Genomic DNA, 20706 nt, shown 5'->3' with positions numbered 1-20706 from the left:
AACACTGATAACCTTTACATTGCAGTAACAGACAAGATATATACTTTTGCATAGACAGAGTTGGATTCAAGAAGGGTGGAGTTAAGATTTACATACATCTCAACAAATGGCATTTGGTTAGCAGATAGCCGTCTCACTGTGTGTTTTGATTCACACCTAAGACCAAGCTTCAAGCAGTATAGAACAAAGGCTTAGCCCCAGGGTACTTCATGAGAACCTCTGAAGTGATTGCTTCTCAGAGACGAAACTATTCTGACCAGACAGTGTGGCTCCACTCTCATGAACCATGACATTAGCACAATAACCTAGTAGTCTAATTATTGACAGAATATTGCATATATTGGCTATGGACTATATTTTACGAGACCACAATGCCAAATTTGACTTGTGATCGCATTAGGCGCAGGCTTATCGATAAAGTACAATCGATGGTCAAGAGGTGCACGCACATCCACAAATTTGCAACGGGTGCAGGATCCAAAATAATAACTAAGAAAGGAAAGAGGAAAACCGCACACCGTTTTAAAAGCTCCCAAAATAATTTATTGACAACAGAGCGGAAAACAATACGACGTTTGGGCCTCAGGGGCCTTCGTCAGGTATACTGAAACAGCATGTCTAAGTGCTGGCATATATAGGACAACGTCAAGTCGTGTTGCTCACGTCAGTTTGTGAGTGGAGCAACCTGGGACTCGCTCCGCCCTAATTTAGGGTTGAAATTGACGATTGATGATTACCTGGTGTGTGTCAGAATCAGTCAAATATTCATAGAATATATGCATAAATATATGCACCAAATAGAACCACATGACATGCCTATAATATATACAGAAATAGTCCATACACAAAGCCAGTCACATAATAGACACAAGCATATATACAGACAGTATGTGAATTAAAATGGAATAAAATACCATTAAAAGACCAGACATGTTACAAGAAAGGTTTCAGGTCAAATTCTTCGTTTAAACCATGAGGAGCCGGGGAGCCAGCCACCAAAATTTGAGAGGACCTGTGATGTCATGACATACTTTTTATGTGTTTTTTCTATTCATTTGGTCATTAAGGTCCACATAATGAGGCCATAGCCGTCATCACAAATGTGATGAGGTCAGCTCATTTGGGCAAGTGGATATGGCCGAATTTAGCCCAAGGAGTGTTTTTTGTGCAACACTAATGCTTGGAATGGATTCAGAATCATGAAAACCCCCTAGTTTGACATGTCACATGCTACTTAAAGTATGATGACATTTTGAAATATTGGTTGTCTATGGTGTGCTATACAAAAATGGCCATAACTTTTTTCTCGATGTTTCCGGCAGAGCAGACCTCATTCTGTGGACCTTAATGACCAAGTGAAAAGAAGAAAATCACACCCGTGTGAAGTGAGGGGCGCTAATATATTAAAGTCTAACTCATGTTGATTAGGTGATAAATAATGGTAATGGTGATGTGAAACAAACGTTGCAAACACAAACATTAAACGCCATTAACAATACAGAGACAATATGACATAAACGACACACTATGACGTACATATTCCCTTTATTTACTTGCGCAAGCAGAGCGTGCAAGTCATGTTTTCAGTCAGGTGCTACGATGTGCGTGTTTGGGGCCAGCACATGTTATGACGTCATATGCTGGCCCCAAGCTGACCGTGCAGGTGTGTTTTTGTCATGCTACGAAGCATATGTCCCATGACGTGATGAAGATATGTACCAATGTCCCTTAGAATGCACGTGATATGATGTCATACGGACATACGGAAGCTGACCGTGCAGGTATGTTTTCCGTGAATCGTGATGAAGATTATGTACCAATGCCAGGGTATAATTGGTTGACGATGGTGACGTAATGATGATAGGTTTCAGTGTCAAGTACATGCACATCAAACCACCCAGCCGATCACATTATACCACCAACCACTCAGAAAACTACATATACATACATATAGACATATACACATATATTGACATATGAGCATATGACGTGATGAATATATGTACCAATGCCAGGGTATAGTTGACGGTGACGTAACGATGATTTTACCATACTTAAAAATACTACTTTTTTTCCTTCAGAAGCAAGGTACGTAGCAAATTGCTAAATCTAATAATTCAATATGTGAGACTAAGATTTGAAAGTTTATAGCGGTCTACAACAAGTAAGCACTCGACAGAGTGCAGTTCTAGTTGTCAATGCGTTTACTAAACAAACTTTGAACTAAAGACAAACATTAAACCTGTGTATAGGAGGGCAAAAACTCAAATAAAAATCTTTAACCGTTGAGCTTTTGGGCCTGTGGCTCCCCCGGCTATTGTGTTGGGATAATGAATATAAAACATTTCTCTTTGCAAGAGGCGGCGTTCCAGATTCCCCCCTCTAGGGGGTTTCTCTACCTTTTCAATACCAACATATCTCAGATCACTGATGCTGTGGCCAGCCTGTTTGAAGTGCATGGCTACGGGTTTTCTTTCATCATCTGATATTAGACCGGCGCTCGCTGATCCGGGTGCGCAGGGCTCCACCTATTGGTTTTGCCACAGGAGCATTTGATAAGGTATACAACATTAGTGGTGCTACATGTGATAACACCCCTAATCTTAATCGGCTTTCCACTGTGTGGATGTGTAAAGGTTTTAGCCCTGCTTGTGTAACCACACTGGGCACAGTTGCCAACATTTATTAATTCCCATCTGGAATAGCATCCAAAAAGGTCCCCTGTTTTTTTTCTTCTGTTTATCGATAAAGTAATCATGTGATAAATAGTGCGCGGGGGAATGCTTTTGTCAAATACATAAGAGGTATTGATTTCTCCCGCTGAGGTTGTACCTGTTATGAATTATTTTCCTATACAGTTCCTTGTTCGTTGTCTGTTCGTCAGAGGTAATAAACCATGTGAAAAGGACATTCATTGTGTGCTGATGGCACACAATAAAGCCTTTCTTTCATAGTGTTGTTGTCTGCTTTTGCAGTACGTTTCCTCTATACAGTTCCTCACTGCGTTCATTGAGTTTATAGTTGTACCGCAAAGAAGATCCAGTCCGGTGATTCTTGGTGATTAAAGGGATATTTTACTTTCAAATATATGTTTTTGGCAATTTGTGTCTGCGTGTTCGTGTTGTTAATCTCACAACCCACTGGGCCGATCAGCACTGATTCACGGCCGGCCAGAAATACATTAGACAATGTCAACTGTAGATTCGGTCCACTAAAATCTTATGGATTTTAGTGAACTAAAACTAGACTAAAACTAAAAGATTGCAGATGAGTAACATAATTATGATGACAAAAGACTGACTAAAAACTAAAAAAAAATATGCTGTAAAAATCAACACTGGTCGCGTGACACCTTCGCACCTTCGCTCAAGTTGAATTGGACAAAAAAATGCACTTTTGATGCACAACAGCACTTTAAAAAACGGTGCTGGTAACGTTTTGTTTTTAAGGATAGCACCATGCCACTTTATTTATTTATAGGTTGTGCGTGGTGTTGGTAACTCTTAACTTTTCCATATGAATTGCACGTCCTCATACATACTGGGGCTCTTTTTAAATGTTTGTCCATGTTTTGTTTTAGTTTTTAGCTTGTGTTTTTAAATAGGCTCTATGTTTTATGTTGCACTGCCAATAACTGAGGGGAAACGGTATTTCATGTTCTTTTGTATGCAAGTACATAGGAAAATGACAAATAAAGTGATTCTGATTCTGAAGTTTGTCTTTTTACGCTGGCGTGAGAGCCTCATTATTGCACCGCACGGTTGCTATAGGCCGGGCAAGGGGGTTGAAATACTTTGCAAAAGTTACGGAAAAGTTTTGAAAATGCATTGTTTTAAAAAAAAGTGTGGCAACCCTGCCAGTGCCCTGTCTGTGCTTAGCACTCGGCGTCGAGCGTTACTTGGATTGGGCTTAAGTGCCTGTGACATAATGGTGTCATGTTCAGGGAGTGTACTTGTACATCGAGCTGCCTCTCTCTCTCTCTCTCTGCAGAAACAGGAGGTTACTGTAAGCTTTTGACCTACGAACCACATGGCTCCAGAACTGTCTGGTATAAAGCAAGCTTGTATGGGTGTGTGTGTGTGCGCGCGTGTGTGTTTAGAGAGGTGGTACCGTTGCTCACTGAGGAATCACAGCTACAGTAAGCAGTATCAACTAATGCATTAGCTAAATGTTTCATGTGTTGCTTGAATGATTCATGCATTAGCTCAATTATTTATGTATTGGCTACATTATTCACCCATTATAGCCATTATCCCTAACCCTAAATCATTCATGCAAATATATATTGTGGTGACTGGCACACAGACACAGGTTGCCAAGTATTATGTTGTTTGTTCACAATTCGCAGTTTACAAAATAAAAATGTACTTTTCTTTGCTTTGTTGCAGGTGTTCAAAACAAACAAGGTAGGTGAAACAACGCAATGTTCTTTTTCTTTCTTTCCTTTCTTTCTTTTTAGGTGGAGGAGGAGTTGTTGGACTCGTCGCTGGACGGTAGGTAGGTATTTATACTCGGATACTCAGGTAGGTGGTTAGCTGTAGGGATTTCCAACAGGTGAGTATGGTTTAGATAGGATTCCTCCCCCCCCCCCCCCCCCCCTCTAGGTGACGGTAGGTATATCAACAAAGGTAGGTGAATATATGAATAATATTTCAGAAGAGGAGGGCAAGTATAGCCGTAAGTATTTCTACTCAGCCTGAGTATTTGTACTCGGACCAGACAGTGGCCTTGTGGTTAGAGTGTCCGCCCTGAAACTGGGAGGTCGGGGTTCGATCCCCGGCCGGGTCATACCAAAGACTGTAAAAATGGGACCCAATGCCTCCCTGCTTGGCACTCAGCATCAAAGGGTTGGATTGGGGGTCAAATCTACTAATCAAATGATTCCCGAGCGCGGCGCACGCTGCGGCTCACCGCTCCAAGAGATGGGTCAAATGCGGAGAACAAATTTCACTGCGGTAACGTCTGTGACAAATCGTACGACTTCGACTTTGACTTTGACTTTGGCTGTGTACTAGGGCAGTATCGGATACTCCTTTTCCATAGGTCTGTACTCTGGTAGGTGCCCCTCCGTTTCCATGGTTAATCATTTGTTTCCTCTAGGTTGCATGCCCATTGCCCACTCAAATATGCCTGGCATAGTATGCCCCGTAGCGTAAGTATTTCTACATTTCACTAATATCGCATAGAATGTGATGTGAAAGGCAGTGGCGCTTGACTTACCGCCCAACATGCCCGGTAAAGCGCTGCCTCACCTCCCGGAGTATGGACTCGACTGAGACAGAGAGAGCTGCTAGATATTGTTTGCTCCTTCTGGCAGGTGAAGACAGGTGCGCCGCATCAAGTAAGTAACAAGGTACGTACTTCCCAGTGGTCGGCGTGCTGCTCTCCTTTCTCTCTCTCCTACTCCGGGGGGCGTTCTTACCTGTTGGGCGGCGCTCAACCATCGAGACACCACAATATATAATACCTCTCTGTATGTGTGTTGTTTTGTTCACAAGTGTTTATCCATTTATGCTTCTCAGGGTGGGTTTGTGTGCCTACTTCTAATGGTGTGCGTGCGCTTGTGTGTGTTTCTTGGCTGGCGTGTTCCATGTGCATTTGCTTATCTCTGCTGAGATCAATATAAATAAGATGTCGTCTCTGTCGGGTGGAAACCTCACATGTCCAAAACTGTTACTTTTCAGGATTCAAGTTCAAAAATAGAAAACGATTCACAAACTCGTCGTTTCGCGCCGCGTTACGAGCTTGTGGATCTGCTACCTTTGATGTTTTTGTGTGACGCTGTAGTAGTAGGATCAAGTAGGGCGTTCATTTATGAAAAACAAAACAAAAAAAACATTAGAATATGGAGATAAGGTTTGATGTGTGTGTGTGTGTGTGTGTGTGTGTGTGTATGTGTGTGTGGTGTGCTCGTTCGTCCAGGGTCCTTCAAGCTGTGGGGTCACACCATCCAGGTGGACTGGGCGGAGCCAGAGAGAGATGTGGACGAGGAGACCATGCAGCGCGTCAAAGTGCTCTACGTATGTCTACAGCTTATATGTAATGCATGATGTACTGTACTCTGTGTGTGTGTGTGTGTGTGTGTCTAGTGCAGGGTACTGTACTCTGTCTTTGTGTGTGTGTGTGTGTGTGTGTGTGTGTGTGTCTAGTGCAAGGTACTGTACTCTGTCTGTGTGTGTGTGTGTGTGTGTCTAGTGCAAGGTACTGTACTCTGTCTGTCTGTGTGTGTGTGTGTGTGTGTGTGTGTCTAGTGCAGGGTTTCTCAAAGTGGGTGCCTACGGTCGAGGGGTGCCGCAGAATACTTCACTAATATTTTGGAATTCATCAATATCACTTCAGTTTAAATACTGACCATACTTGGTGCGTTCATGTTTAGTACACCAAGGGCCCTATCCCTAAACTTTTTTTTTGCCCTATTTTTGGCGAAATATGGATAGCTACTGCGGTTGCAGTGGTTTAATGTCAAATATAAAACAATATATTGTATTCAATTTGTCATGGAAATTCTCAAGTTTTTCCTCATTCTGTATTTGCTATAAAGTAACAATCCAGCCTTGGATGAAAAAGTTATTTACCTACCTGAGACCATAAAGTTTGACAACCACTGCCCTCAAAAGAAAACTGACTGTAGCTCAAGCACACTGCTCCTTTTCAGACATGCGTAGGCATCCTGAACAGGAACAGTGTGTTTCCAAACATCTCTCGCCTCAGGCGGTGCCAAATAAAGTCATCAAATAGGGAGAGTAAGTGGTGCAAGCTTTCAGTTTTCTTTGATGTTTGGTCACCTGAAGTTCAGCGCAGGCCATGCGCCACGGGGACACCTGAGGGGGGCCTGGCACCCTCCGTTGCAAATTCTGCCCCAAATCAAAATTCTTTCTGCCCCCTCGGTCGTTTCATCCTGGAGCCGAGCCTGGTTCAGCGTCTGCCTTTGACCCGTTCAGGACGGGAACCCCTTTTGGTGTTTTAAGCATTATGTTATACTTTAGCTGTTGAAAAATCGCAGATCTACAAGCTCATATCGCGGCACCGAGTGCCACGCTCCGAGCTTGTAGATCTGCTATTTTTGAAAAATTGTGAAAATGTCGCGCAAATCTTTGAATATATATTCTCTCACAGTGAACGTTTTTAACTCAAATCTTTGCTTCTGGGGGGGTCCCTGGAACAAGGGGGGCGGCGGCCAATTTGATATATTTTTGGGGGTCCTTGACATGAAATAGTTTGAGAACGACTGACGTAGAAACCTTGGGTTTTTCAGAGAACTTTCAGGATTTAGAAGGCATTCGTAGAATCGTCCTCAGGTCTAAATGGTATGCGGCAGAAGCGTAGCGTCCATTGGGCCACTCGGGCACAGGAGCACCTGCCTCCAGCCCCCCCCCCCCCCCCCCCCCTCTCACGATTGGCCCAGTACGTTTGGATCCTCGCCTGCTATGCGGATGTGATTTGAACCTTTGATTCTCGCCATCCGATCCCCATGGATGATCTGGTGGACTTTTGAGTGGTGCAACCACTCCTATACGGAGCTTTGTGTGTCTCTGGCTGGCTGGGTCTGTCCGAGCACGAAAATAGCGTTTGGTTGGTTTTCATCACCAAGTGTCACTGTTGTGCAGCCTAACACACACACACACACACACACACACACACACACACACACACACACACACACACACACACACACACACACACACACACACACACACACACATAGTAACTGTACTGTATATATGATGATTTTGGGTGTGACAGTACAGTACAGTGACAGTACAGTAGAGGGACCCCCTGGGGACCCCCACACGGTAACTTGGTCATTTCTCAACCGTTTCGGACGCGGGGCGGCTCGCCGGAACCGGCCTGACCCCCTGGGGCGACTGTGGTTCAGGAGGTAGAGCAGGTCGTCCAATGATCCATGGGTCGGCGGTTTGAATCCTGGCTCCTCCTGTCTCCTCGAAGTGTCCTTGGGCAAGACACTGAACCCCAAATTGCTCCCGATGTGCTGGTTGATACCTTGCATGGCTTCCGCCGCAATCGTGTATGAATGTGTGTGTGTGAATGGGTGAATGTAAAGCGCCTTGGATAAAGGCGCTATATAAATGCACAATTTACCATTTTACCATTTACCTGGGCGCGTTCCCGGGGTTCTGGATGTTCCGGGGACCCCCGGGGACCCCCACGCGGTAACTCTGTAATTTCTCGACCGTTTCGGATGCAGGGCGGCTCGCCGGAACCGGGCCGGCACCCTGGGCTCGTTTCTGTGGGTCTGGAAGTTCCGGTACATGCCTTACCCCTTATCCCTAAACTTTATTGACCTATTTTTGGCGAACAAACCAAAAGGTTTGACAACCACTGCCCTCAAAAGAAAAATGAATGTTTGCACAGTGACTGTAGCTCAAGCACATTGCTCCTTTTCAGACATGCGTAGGCATCCTGAACAGGAGCAGTGTGCTTCCCAAACACCTCTCGCCTCAGGCGGTGCCAAATAAAGTCATCAAATAGGGAGAGTAAGTGGTGCAAGCTTTCAGTTTTCTTTGATGTTTTGTCACCTGAAGTTCAGCGCAGGCCATGCGCCACGGGGACACCTGAGGGGGGGCCTGGCACCCTCCGTTGCAAATTCTGCCCCAAATCAAAATTCTTTCTGCCCCCTCGGTCGTTTCATCCTGGAGCCGAGCCGGGCCGGCACCCTGAGCTCGTTCCTGTGGATCTGGAAGTTCCGGGGACCCCTATTTTTTCGTACAGTAGAGGGACCCCCACACGGTAACTGTCATTTCTCAACCGTTTCGGACGCGGGCGGCTCGCCGGTTCCGGCGAGCCCCCTAGGGTCTGGATGTTCCGGGTACCCCCAGGGACCCCCACACGACCCCCACACGGTAACCCTGGGCTCGTTGTTGTGGGTCCGGAACCCCCACACGGAGTTGCACCACTCACTTCACACGGGTGTGATTTTTTACCTACATTCCTCAATCGCTTGCCTGACGTTCGAATGTTTGCACTTTATGTGTGCGTGCGTGCGTGTGTCTAGTGAATTCCAGACTGCAGGGACAATCAATCGGAGAATCAATTATTATTACACACCCCAGACACATGCACACAGCCACTTCATAGATTAAGGGATTAGCTGATTGCGGCGCGTGATAAATCAACTGCTTTCTGGTGAAATGCCCCGTTTTAAATTAAATGCTTCGTCAATGCAATTAACTGAGGGGAGGGTGTTTGCCGAGACTGACTCATAAACATGTAAAATGCTGAGACATTTTCTGCCCAGTCCCTTCTGCACACACAAAAAACTAATGGCATTAACACTCCCATCGCCCAGGACAAAGTACTTTGTCCTTTCTATTAGTAACGCCCGAGGCCCAGGACAAAGTATTGTCCAAAAGACGAAGATTATTGATATGAGAACGGATCGCATGGCTCTATAGCCCAGGCGCGCCTCCTGGGCAATCCTCGGTGACCCGCAAGAGTGAGACGTCATCGAAAAACTCCCTCCTCTGTTTAGCTGATGAAAACGAAAATCTTAAAACGTTCATAACTCGCGATCTAAATCATCCCGTCTTTTTATGAAAAAAGATCCTGTGTTAGACGGCGTTCTGCGGTCCAGTCGCTAGTCTCGATAGATTTATTCTTGTCTCCCGTTGTTGTCGATCGACTCTAGAGTGGTGTGGCTATAGTATTGTTAGCTGCTACACACACATCAACAACTTCCGCTGGTCCGTCCGGAAAAGGGGTCCGTGTTTATAAATCATATGACCCCAGGCAATTAAAGTGTTAATAATGCCATGTGCCAATGGTGAATGGTAAATATAAATGGAAGTGATTGTGGAGTCTGCTGTATTTTTCTTAATGGCCATTAGTTCTTATAAAAAAAATGTATCCCACGATTTTGTAACCCATTTTTCACCCCTGTGTCAATTATCTAATGTGATCCTGGGCTCTACACACCCTCCACCAACCTGGGGAGAGCAACGGGCTTGAACTCATGCTTCCTTCATGCATGAGTGTCCAAGTCGCTCCTTTACACCTGACAGGGGGGGGTTTCCCTGGTTGGACGTAGCACGTGGAAGGAACATGTTATTCCAACCAGTTCCTTTCCCCTCCATCAGGCGCCCCGGCTGTAATGGCCATTAGTTCAGTGTTCAGTGTTCGACATGCTGTTTGTACCTCTTGCTAATTGATTGCTGTCTCTCATCATCTGTTAGTGAAGGCCGGCTAAAGGCTTTTCAGAAGTCTGCAGAGATCAGTCCATGGTGGCTCCTCCAGGTCCAGCACAGGTTATTAGATCAGCCTTGATCAATTTGGCACATCGACTGCGTTCCTTTTTATTTGATTAATCTTCTGTTTTTTCTTTTATTTATTTTCTTTCTTCCATCGATTATTTGATGGATTTTCCACCCCTGGCGGTATCTCTCATCTCTTGTATTACCTCAGTGGAAGGTCAGCGGCAGTTGGAATATTAGTTAACTCATTATATTAAGACCTGAGGTATAAAAAGGTTGGGAACAAATGGGTTAAGGAACCCAGTGACACGGCCAAGAAACCATCATTATTTGATCCTTCCACTCAACATGATTCCTGGGAAGACGGTGCAGCTATAGGGAGAGGAGGACATACTCACAGATATCCATCGCTGTTTACAGAACCCAGTGGGACTCACGTAGTGGTGGAAAAAGTACTCACATTTGTTTTACTATAAAGTATCAATTCTGAATAAAAGTACAAGTCCGGAATTGAAAATGTCCTCCAAGTACAAGTACAAAATGATTGGCATCAAAATGTACTTTAAAAGTACCAAAAGTAAAAGTACTCATTATGCAGAATGTCCCATTTCAAGTTTTTAACCCATTTAGATCTGAGGACGAGCCTTCTAAATCAGTTTTCTGAAAAACCCTATGTTTCTATGTCAGTGGTGCTCCACCTTTTTCTTGTCAAGGACCCAGAATTATCTGTATTTGGCTGCGGACCCCCATCTGAAAATATGCTGTTCCAGCGACCCACCCCCCCCCCCCCCCCCCCCCACAAGCAAAGATATGAGTTAAAAACGTTCACCGTGAAAGCATTATATTCAAAGATTTGCGCCACATTTTCGCAATCTTTCACAAATAGCAGACCTACAAGCTCGTAGATCTGCTATTTTTCAATAGCTAAAGTACAACATAATGCTTAAAACACCAAAAGGGGTTAATGTATAAACATCTTTTGAAAATAGCGTGGTGTGTGTGTGTGTGTGTGTGTGTGTGTGTGTGTGCACGAGCAGGTGCGTAACCTGATGCTGGAGTGTGTGTGTGTGTGTGTGTGCACGAGCAGGTGCGTAACCTGATGCTGGGCACCAGCGAGGAGACCCTGCGCCAGGAGTTCTCCAGGCTGAAGCCCGGCTCGGTGGAGCGCGTCAAGAAGCTGACGGACTACGCCTTCGTCCACTACCGCGACCGAGAGGACGCGCTGAGCGCCCTGCACGTCATGGACCGCGCCAACATCGACGGAGCCTGCGTACAGGTCAGGGTCAGGGACCACGTGAGCCTGCGTACAGGTCAGGGTCAGGGACCACGTGAGCCTGCGTACAGGTCAGGGTCAGGGACCACGTGCTGCCCACACCACCACGTTGGTTCTGTTCAACGTCATCACTGGTGGTGGGAAAAAAAGCACTCCAAGGTTTTGCCATTTAGACCTGAGGACAATTCTACAAATGTCTTCCTGACAGTTTTCTGAGAACCCTATGTTTCTATGTCCGTTTGTTTTCATGTCAGGGACCCCCAAAAATATATGTATTTGGTCACCGACCCCCATCTGAAAATATGTTGTTCCAGGGATCTTCCAGAAGCAAAGATTTTAGTTAAAAACGTTTGCTCTGAAAGAATATATATAAGATTTGCGCCACATTTTCACAATTTTTCAAAAATAGCAGACCTACAAGACAAAAATGTATGTGACTGTTTTTAACAGTTTAACTGAATAACCTGTGTACCTACGCTATTTAATCCATGTTCTGCCCCTGCGTAATACGCTAAACCCGCTATTTGTTTTTATGTGTTAAATTCGCCATTTTGTAATACCGGTAATTTAAAAGACATAGCGGACCTGGTGACGAGGCGGACGCGTTATGATGACGTAACCAACCGCTGGCTTGCAAGGGCTTCTGGGAATCCAATGTAAAGTGAACGAAGGGTGTAGGGCCAATCTTAGCTTGCTTTGCTCTTTGACTATGACCCGGATCAAGGAAGTGGCTACTTTGTCACCTCAATAAAAAAATCATTGGAGTGTTTTCAAGTGGATTTTCATGGATCAAAGGGCGCAAATACTTCTGCGTTATGCTCCAAAGGTAATTAAACAATCCCCGGCAGCCTCGGTATATGTCATACATTAATATAAAGCCGTCAAAAAGTGTTAATTGTTATCTTGTATTCTGATCCGTTTGCTAATCCAGGTCAGCCTGGCCAAACCGGCCTATAAGGATGGAGGAGAAGGAGGCAGACCCAAGAGCTGGGGCAAGGGCTACCTGGGCCACCGTAGACCTGAAGGTCAGTGTTGCCATGTCTGCTTATTAGAAGACTATTAGAAGGCTTGTTTCTCGTGGCACGCCACGAGGTTGTAGGTCTGCTATTTTTGAAAAATCGAAGAACGACTGACATAGAAACATAGCTTTTTCAGAAAACATTTTTAGAATCTGATCTCAGGTCAAAATGGGTTAATGGATGGGCTAAGTAAAATGTCATGGTCATGACAGCCCTAGGAGGAGGAGGAGGAGGAGGAGGAGGAGCAGGAGGAGGAGGTGCCTTACGGAGTGAAGATGTTAGTATGATGGGAGGAGGTCGAGGAGACACGCCACGGCCACGGAGGATGCAGTCCCTGCCACCACGCCTCGGAGGCTCCGTGTGCTATGGACCTGGAGGTGAGGAGGAAGTGTGTGTGTGTGCGTTGCCTGTCCTGCTGTACACATGCAGATCAGGCATTGAAATGCTAATCTGGGTGCTTGTTTTCACCTGCCAGGTAGGAAGGGTATGCATGCATTATGCATACAGTACTGTACTCTGCTTAGGCTACTTGTTTACAATGAAACCACCACCAGCAAGAACACCCTGGCTGGCAACAGCCTGCTGTTGAAACCTTCCGCCGTCCCAGCGACAGAACACAGAACCAGGCGGACAGGACTAGTGCAATCATGGCATTTAAACATGCTCTTCTGTTTATAATCTAAACACTGTGACATGTTTAAAAAGTGTTTAGAACCTAAACGCTTGAGTTTAGTGTGAAACAAACAAACAAACAAGGCAGCGGGGGCGGGCCCCCATGACGATTATAAAAACATTTCGTCTCTGGTGTGTGTGCATGTGTGTGTGTGCGTGCGTGCATTTAAGAATGCACAGCGTACCATGCCAACATAAGAACTTTTAAAACTGCCTTAAAAAGAGAGTTCTGTGAGTGCTCTTTTTAGATATCTTTCTGTGAAGTTACTTACCCGACCACGCACCCGGTAAAAATGCCCAAGAAGTTTGAGACTAGTTTGAGTTGTGAGAGCTACTAAATCGATAAAATAATACGTGCAGTGCTGTTTGCCAGAAACCTCCTATCTTTCATATTTGAACTTACTGTGTTTTTTTTCTTTCTTCATAAATTAACTACTTGTCCTACTTGATCATGCTACAGCGTCAGGCAAAAGCATCACAAGTAGCTGATCCACAAGTGTTTTGAGCTTGTGGATCTTTCTACTTTTGCCGTTTTTTGAATTTGAATCCTGAAAAGTAACAGTTTTTGTACATCATTTACGAGGTTTCCCACCTGACGGCAGACGACATACAAGCTGCTGCGGTTGAACAAAACCATTCCGAATCACAATGTTCAACCTTCCAGCTTCACAAATCCTATCGACTCCACAGAGACTTGTCTGGGTCAGCTTGTACTTGCATCAGTGAGGCCTTTTGAGCACATGGCGAGGGGGTTTAGTGGGCGGTGCATGCGCACCGCGCGCGATCCACGTTCGCACCACACTTTCTCGAGCAGTTTCAGCTTTCGGCAAACCAACCAGACAACACCACTCGATTCAGCTCATTCTCGTCTCTTGTCCGTTCACTGTACATGTTCCCGCAAGCTGCCGACCACTGGTAAGACTGTTGTTGTGTGTCTGTGCTGAGGCTATACAAGAGGGATAGAAAAAAAATAGCCTGACATTTTTGCAACTGACTTCAAAGACCTTTTGTTAAACTCATGGAGTACATGGTCTCTGTCGGGCGGAAACCTCATACGTCCAACACTGTTACTTTTTCAGGATTAAAATTCAAGAGCGGCAAAAGTGGCAGATCTGCAAGCTCGAACCGCGTCGCTTGTGGATCAGCTACTTTTGAGGCTTCTGTGGGACGCTGTAGTATGACCAAGTAGGGCAGTGGTTTTCAACCCTTTTCATATCAAGGCCCATTATTTATTGGGTATTTGAGCCACGGAACCACCATTTGATGACATTTAGCCTCTCAGATCCAAAACTAACGAATATTTTGTCCACAATTCCATTCTGTATTAATGTTGGTACCATTAGGAGAGATAACAGGCAAACGCTGAATTGTGTAGGCTTCTTGTAAATTAAGCAATGTAGATGTGTAACAATAATTTAACTCCTGAGAGCGTAAAATGAAAGCGTAAAATGAAACCAAATGGACTCTTTGGTCCATTTGTTTTCATTTTACGCTCTCAAGAGTTAAAGATCTATAAGGGCCCATTTGGTTAGCAACTCTCCATCATTTAGCTGGGGGACCACCTGGAACCCCCTCAAGGCCCACTGGTGGTACCCCGGACCATTGGTTGAAAACCACTGAAGTAGGGCGTTAAACCATTTAGGCCTGACATCGAAATAAATAAAAAGTCTTCTGAAAGAATATATATTCAAGATCTGTGCCACATTTTTAAAAATAGCAGACCTACAAGATCATAGCGCGCCACCGAGTGGCGCGCTATGAGCTTGTAGGTCTGCTATTTTTCAATAGCTAAATAATGCTTAGTTAAAACACAAACGGGTTAATCTACAAAAAACAACAACAAAATACGTCAAACATATGGAGATGAGAGGTTTCTGTCCGACAGCGACGATACCATACACCAGTGGTTCCCAAAGTGGGGTCCGGGGACCCCCAGGGGTCCTTGAGGGAGTTCCAGGAGGTACCCAGGGGTCCTTGAGCTAAATGATAGTTTGGAACCAAATGGACCCTTATGGGTCTGTAACTCTGAGAGTGTACAAATGTAAAAATTAACAATGATTTTACAATATGAATTGGGGGTCCCAGAGATAGAAATGCCATTAAATGGGGGTCCGTAGACTAATATGCATGTAAATGGTAAATTGTGCATTTATATAGCGCCTTTATCCAAGGCGCTTTACATAGATTGTGCATTACATTCACCCATTCACACACACATTCATACACTGATGGCAGCGGAAACCATGCAAGGTACCAACCAGCACATCAGGAGCAATTAGGGGTTCAGTGTCTTGCTCAAGGACACTTCGACACTAACTCTGGGGGAGCCCGGGTTCGAACTGGCGACCTTGCGGTTACCATCCGGAAACTCTACCCCTGAGCCACCGCCGCCCCTATGTCAAACTGGGGGTCATTAAACACCTTGAGAATCACTGCTAGAGCCGTAAAAATCTTCTCTTAAGGGGGTCTCTGGAATATATTTTCAAATGGGGGTCAATTAGTGTCAATTTGGGGGTCCTTGATGTGAAAAAGTTTGGGAATCACTGCGATGCACCAACCGACTGCTATCAGAAGGTTTACAAAAATGCACAACCAGACAGCAGCCTATGTGCAGACAAAACTGATGGAGCGCCATAGCGTTCAGTTCATTGGCGGTCTGGCACAAGTGCCAAGGGACCAGAGTTCCTGTTGCTGAAATGGTAATGTAATCAGATGATATCAGGAGGCAGGTTAGGCACAGCTGTGCCGACACGGCCTGATGCTACAGTAACTTAAAACATAGTTTCTCAGAAGTTCCTCCGATGTCTCCAAGCCAGCGGTTCCCAAACACTGGCCCATTATGGGTTGTGGATATATTTTTATGGGTAAATAACATTTAAAAAAATAATATATATATATACAAGTAAAGTAAAGTAAAGTAACTATTACTATTAAATCCTATTATTAACCAGTAAGATGCCCTGACCGCGTGCACGCATCCGCCTGGGTGACAGCAGACTGCAGGACAAAGCGCTAGCGCTTTGGAATGGGGGGTCAGATCAACATATGGAATTAATTCTGTACTGGCCATATATGGACCGTGTCTTGAGTGTACAGGGTTTGATGAGGTCAGATCAACATATGGAATGTCAGAACAGGTCAGCTCCATATATGGAGATCCTAAGGGTTTGAAGTCAGATATAGAGTTGCTGGCCGGCTCCATATATGCAGATCTAGGTGATGATCCAGTCTTCTCCATGTATGGTTATCCAGGGTTAGATGAGGTCAGTGTCGTGATCGTCATATATGGAGATGACCATATGTGGTGGCGTGACGTGTCACGAGGTGTGACCATATATTGAGGCGTGATGTCATGAGGCGTGACCATATATGGAGTTGTGATGTCACGAGGCGTGATGTCACGAGGCATGGCCATATATGAAGGTGTGATGTCACAAGGCGTGACCATATATGGAGGTGCGTTGTGAGCTTGTACATCGGCTATTTTCAGCAGGCAACCAAGTATAAAATCAAAATGACTTGTCTTTTACTTATACTGGAACTCTTGTCCACTAGTCCCTTCCAAACATTTTAGTCTATTTTTTATTTGTTGTCAATATATTTAGTCTTAGTTTTAATCATCATAGCTTAGTTTTATTTAGTTTCCATTCAGTGTTCGTCAGTGAAATAAGGTATAGTCAACGAACATTTTTCGTCTTAGTATGAACGAGACCTGCAAACAAATTGAGTTGGAAACGAATGCTATTGACTGCCATGGACGGATAGTTCCATGTCACCTGGTGTTTTCAGTGATTACACTAGAGGGCGCTTTTTGCCAACCTATGAAGGATACAATTTACAATTTACAATTTAGGCATTTAGCAGACGCTCTTAATCCAGAGCGACTTACATTAGGCAAGAACAAAAGTATGGGAATACATCACATATATAAAATGCATTTATCAAGAAACATGCGTAAGCTAAGAACGTAACTAGAACATATCTATATAATGACACTATACATATTAAATATACATATATACTATACTATGCTATACATATGTACTATGATGTGCTATGACTACATACAATGCAATTATTGTGCTGTCTACATGACATGCTATAAGTCTGTTTCAAATGCTATCTAAGTCTAAAAAGTGCTATCTAAGGGGGTAGGATAAGTGCTATGGGCCATGATGGAGTCTGAAAAGGTGGGTCTTCAGACTACGGCGGAAGATTGGGAGTGATGCTGCAGTTCTGATTGCAACGGGGAGTGCATTCCACAGTTTTGGGGCCAGAAGGGAGAAGAGTTTGGGACGTGTGGAGCGTTGTCCCGGCGTTTTTAGTGAGGGTACTTCCAGCTTTCCTGCGTTGGCTGATCTGAGTGCGCGGGAGGGTTTGTAGGGTTCAATCATGCTTGCAAGATATGGGGGAGCCATACCTTTGGTTGCTTTGAATGCCAGCATCAGAGTTTTTTATTCTGTGCGGGCAGCGACTGGGAGCCAGTGCAGGGAGCGGAGCAGGGGGGAGACATGTGAGAATTTTGGCTGGTTGAAGACCAGACGAGCTGCGGCGTTTTGGATCAGTTGGAGAGGCTTAAGTGCACATGCCGGTAGGCCAGTAAGGAGCGAATTACAATAGTCAAGTTTTGACAAGACTGTTGTCTGGATTAGGAGCTGGGCTGATTCCTGGGTGAGGAACGGTCTAATTCGTCGTATGTTATAGAGTGTGAACCTACAGGATCGAGTGACAGCTGTGATGTGAGTTTTAAACGAGAGCTGACTGTCCAGGACAACACCAAGGTTCCTGGCTGTTGGGACAGACGTTACCAGGGCGTTGTCTACGGAAATAGTTAGCTCCCGCATAGGGCAGGACTTAGCTGGGAAGAAGAGAAGCTCAGTCTTGTCTGGGTTCAGCTTGAGGTGGTTGGAGGACATCCACTGTGAGATGTCAGCCAGGCATGCAGTGATGCGCTCTTCCACCTGAGTGGCAGAGGGGGGGAAGGATAGAAACAGTTGTGTGTCATCGGCATAGCAGTGATAGGATATATTGTGAGCAGAGATGATAGTGCCAAGGGATTTGGTGTACAGTGAGAAAAGGAGCGGACCAAGTACAGATCCCTGTGGGACCCCAGTTTGGAGGGTTCGGGGGGATGATAGCAGACCTTTCCAGGAAACCTGGTAGGTCCGGTCGGTGAGATAGGAAGAGAACCACTTTAGTGCTGTCCCGCCGATGCCTAGATCCGCTAGGGTGTCTAGGAGCAGCTGGTGGTTCACTGTGTCAAATGCCGCCGATAGGTCTAGGAGAATCAGGACAGCAGAGTGGGAAGCAGCCTGGGCAGCATGTAGTGCTTCTGTGACTGCCAGCAGGGCAGTTTCTGTGGAGTGTGCCTTCTTGAATCCTGATTGGTTGGGATCCAGCAGGTTGTTCTGTGAGAGATGGAGAGAGAGCTGGTTGGAGACAACACGTTCAATGCTTTTAGACAGAAATGAAAGGAGTGATACCGGTCTGTAGTTCTTGACATCTGAGGGGTCAAGGGTTGGTTTTTTGAGGAGTGGAGTTACTCTGGCTGACTTGAGGGCAGATGGGAAGCAGCCTGAGGTTACTGAGGTGTTGATGATGGATGTGATGAAGGGGAGCAGATCAGGTGCGATGGTCTGGAAGATTGGAGACGGGACAGGGTCGAGAGGACAGGTGGTAGGTCTAGTGGATGTCACTAGTTGTAGGACCTCGTCTGGGGAAAGAGGAGAGAAAGAAGACATGCATGGTAAGTTGGGGTTAGTGTTGGTTGAGTCAGATGCCACTTTATGGGGGAGGGGGGGAAAGGAGCTGCTGATATCGTCAACCTTCTTCTCAAAGTAGTTGACAAAAACATCAGCAGTGAGGGATGCAGGTTGAGTGGGGGGAGGGGGCTTAAGGAGGGAGGAGAAAGTGGAGAAGAGTTTCCTTGGGTTAGAAGTACAGGATTGGATTTTGGTGTGGTAGAAAGAGGTTTTAGCAGTGGTTAGTGAGAGGGAGAAGGCAGAGAGGAGTGAGTGAAAGTGGGAAAGGTCATCAGGTAGCTTTGTCTTGTGCCACCTTCTTTCGGCTGCCCTTAGAGGTGTTCGTTCAGATCTGAGAGTTTCAGATAACCAGGGAGCCGGTGGACATGAGCGAGCTGGCCTGGATGAGAGCGGGCAGTGTTGGTCGAATGCCGATGAGATAGAGGAGAGGAAGGATGAGGTTGCAGTGTTAGGTGAGAGAGAGAGGAAGGACTCCAGGGAGGGTAGAGAGGAGAGAATAGAGGATGAGAGGGAGGAGGGGTTTAGGGACTTGAGATTGCATCGGGTGGTGGTGTTCGGAGGGTTAGTAGGTTTGGGCGGGAGGGTGGAGAGAGAGAGGGAGAAGGTTATGAAGTGGTGGTCAGACCTGATTAAGGGGGTAACAGAGAGTGTAGAGGGAGAGCAGGCTCTGGAGAACACAAGGTCCAAAACATTACCAGCCTTGTGAGTGGGAGGGGAGGGAGATAGGGAGAGGTCAAATGAGGCCAGAAGGGATGCAACGGGAAGATACTTCTCTGCTGTAGGTAGGTTGAAATCACCCAGTAGGATCAGAGGGGTGCCATTCTCCGGAAAGGAGCTGATCAGAGAATCTAGTTCTTCCAGGAAGTTCCCAAGGGTTCCTGGGGGGCGATAGAGCACAATGAGGGTTAGGGGGACTGGTTGTGATATTGAGATAGCATGAAATTCACATGTGGACAGAGAAAGGTGAGAGAGATTTAAGACACGGAAATTCCATTTGGGGGACATTAGTAGTCCTGTACCCCCCCCTGCACCTGTTGGGCGAGGGGTGTGGGTGAACTTGTGTGAAACAGAGAGGGCGGCGGGGGTAGCAGTGTTATCTGGTGTAATCCAGGTTTCAGTCAGAGCAAGGAAATGCAGAGACTTGAGGGAGGCGTGGCCTGAAATGAATTCCGGCATTTTCTTCTTGGTAGCTGCGTGGCAGTTCCAGAGGCCTCCCTCCACCACAATGTGGTGACTGGGTGAACGAGCTGGATAGATGAGATTTGAGGGATCTCTGTGACGGGAAAGGTAGTGTCTAGGGCGACAAGAGGAGGACAGTATAGGGACGGTGGGAAAGCACATTATAAACAGATATAAGAGATAATAATAATAAAGTAATAATAATAATAAAGTACAACTAATAATTATAACATAATAATAGTAATAATAGGAAGTAGGAGGTAAGTTGATACAAAACCCTAGGAGACGGCCTCCTTCGCTGGATGTGTCTGGATGTCCGGGTCTTTGGATTGGACACTAGGCTATATTAGTCAGCCTGTGTGATTTGTTCGATAAATATCGAGATTCAGCCAGCCATGAGTCAGGGTCTAGTGTGGTTAGACGGGGGAAAGGAAAGGAGCTAAGACAGCTCAGAAGTGTAAAGGAAGGAAATGTAGAGAAAAGGTTCGGAGTATGTTTTCACTTACTGTGAACCAAAGTGCAGCTTTACAAGCAAATGCAGAGTCAGACCGCTACCCAGAGTGTGTCTGAAACTGATCACCCTATATAGGGTT

The 20706-nt window shown here is 45.5% G+C and overlaps 1 protein-coding gene across 1 annotated transcript in view; it reads left to right on the top strand.

Moving 5' to 3' along the window:
• The window catches only part of rbm46 (RNA binding motif protein 46), a gene marked incomplete at both ends in the record, with an annotated part of 59411 nt that overhangs the window by 13269 nt on the left and 25436 nt on the right, over positions 1 to 20706 (top strand). Inside the window, 4 exons of the mRNA XM_079491326.1 lie at positions 5923 to 6020; positions 11296 to 11484; positions 12413 to 12506; positions 12713 to 12877. Coding sequence (XP_079347452.1) covers positions 5923 to 6020; positions 11296 to 11484; positions 12413 to 12506; positions 12713 to 12877 — 546 coding nt within the window. The remainder of the gene's footprint in view (positions 1 to 5922; positions 6021 to 11295; positions 11485 to 12412; positions 12507 to 12712; positions 12878 to 20706) is intronic.

The sequence above is a fragment of the Electrona antarctica genome (assembly GCF_951216825.1).
Source record: "Electrona antarctica genome assembly, chromosome: 21".
Lineage (NCBI taxonomy): Eukaryota > Metazoa > Chordata > Actinopteri > Myctophiformes > Myctophidae > Electrona > Electrona antarctica.
This window is presented reverse-complemented; position numbering and strand designations above follow the sequence as displayed.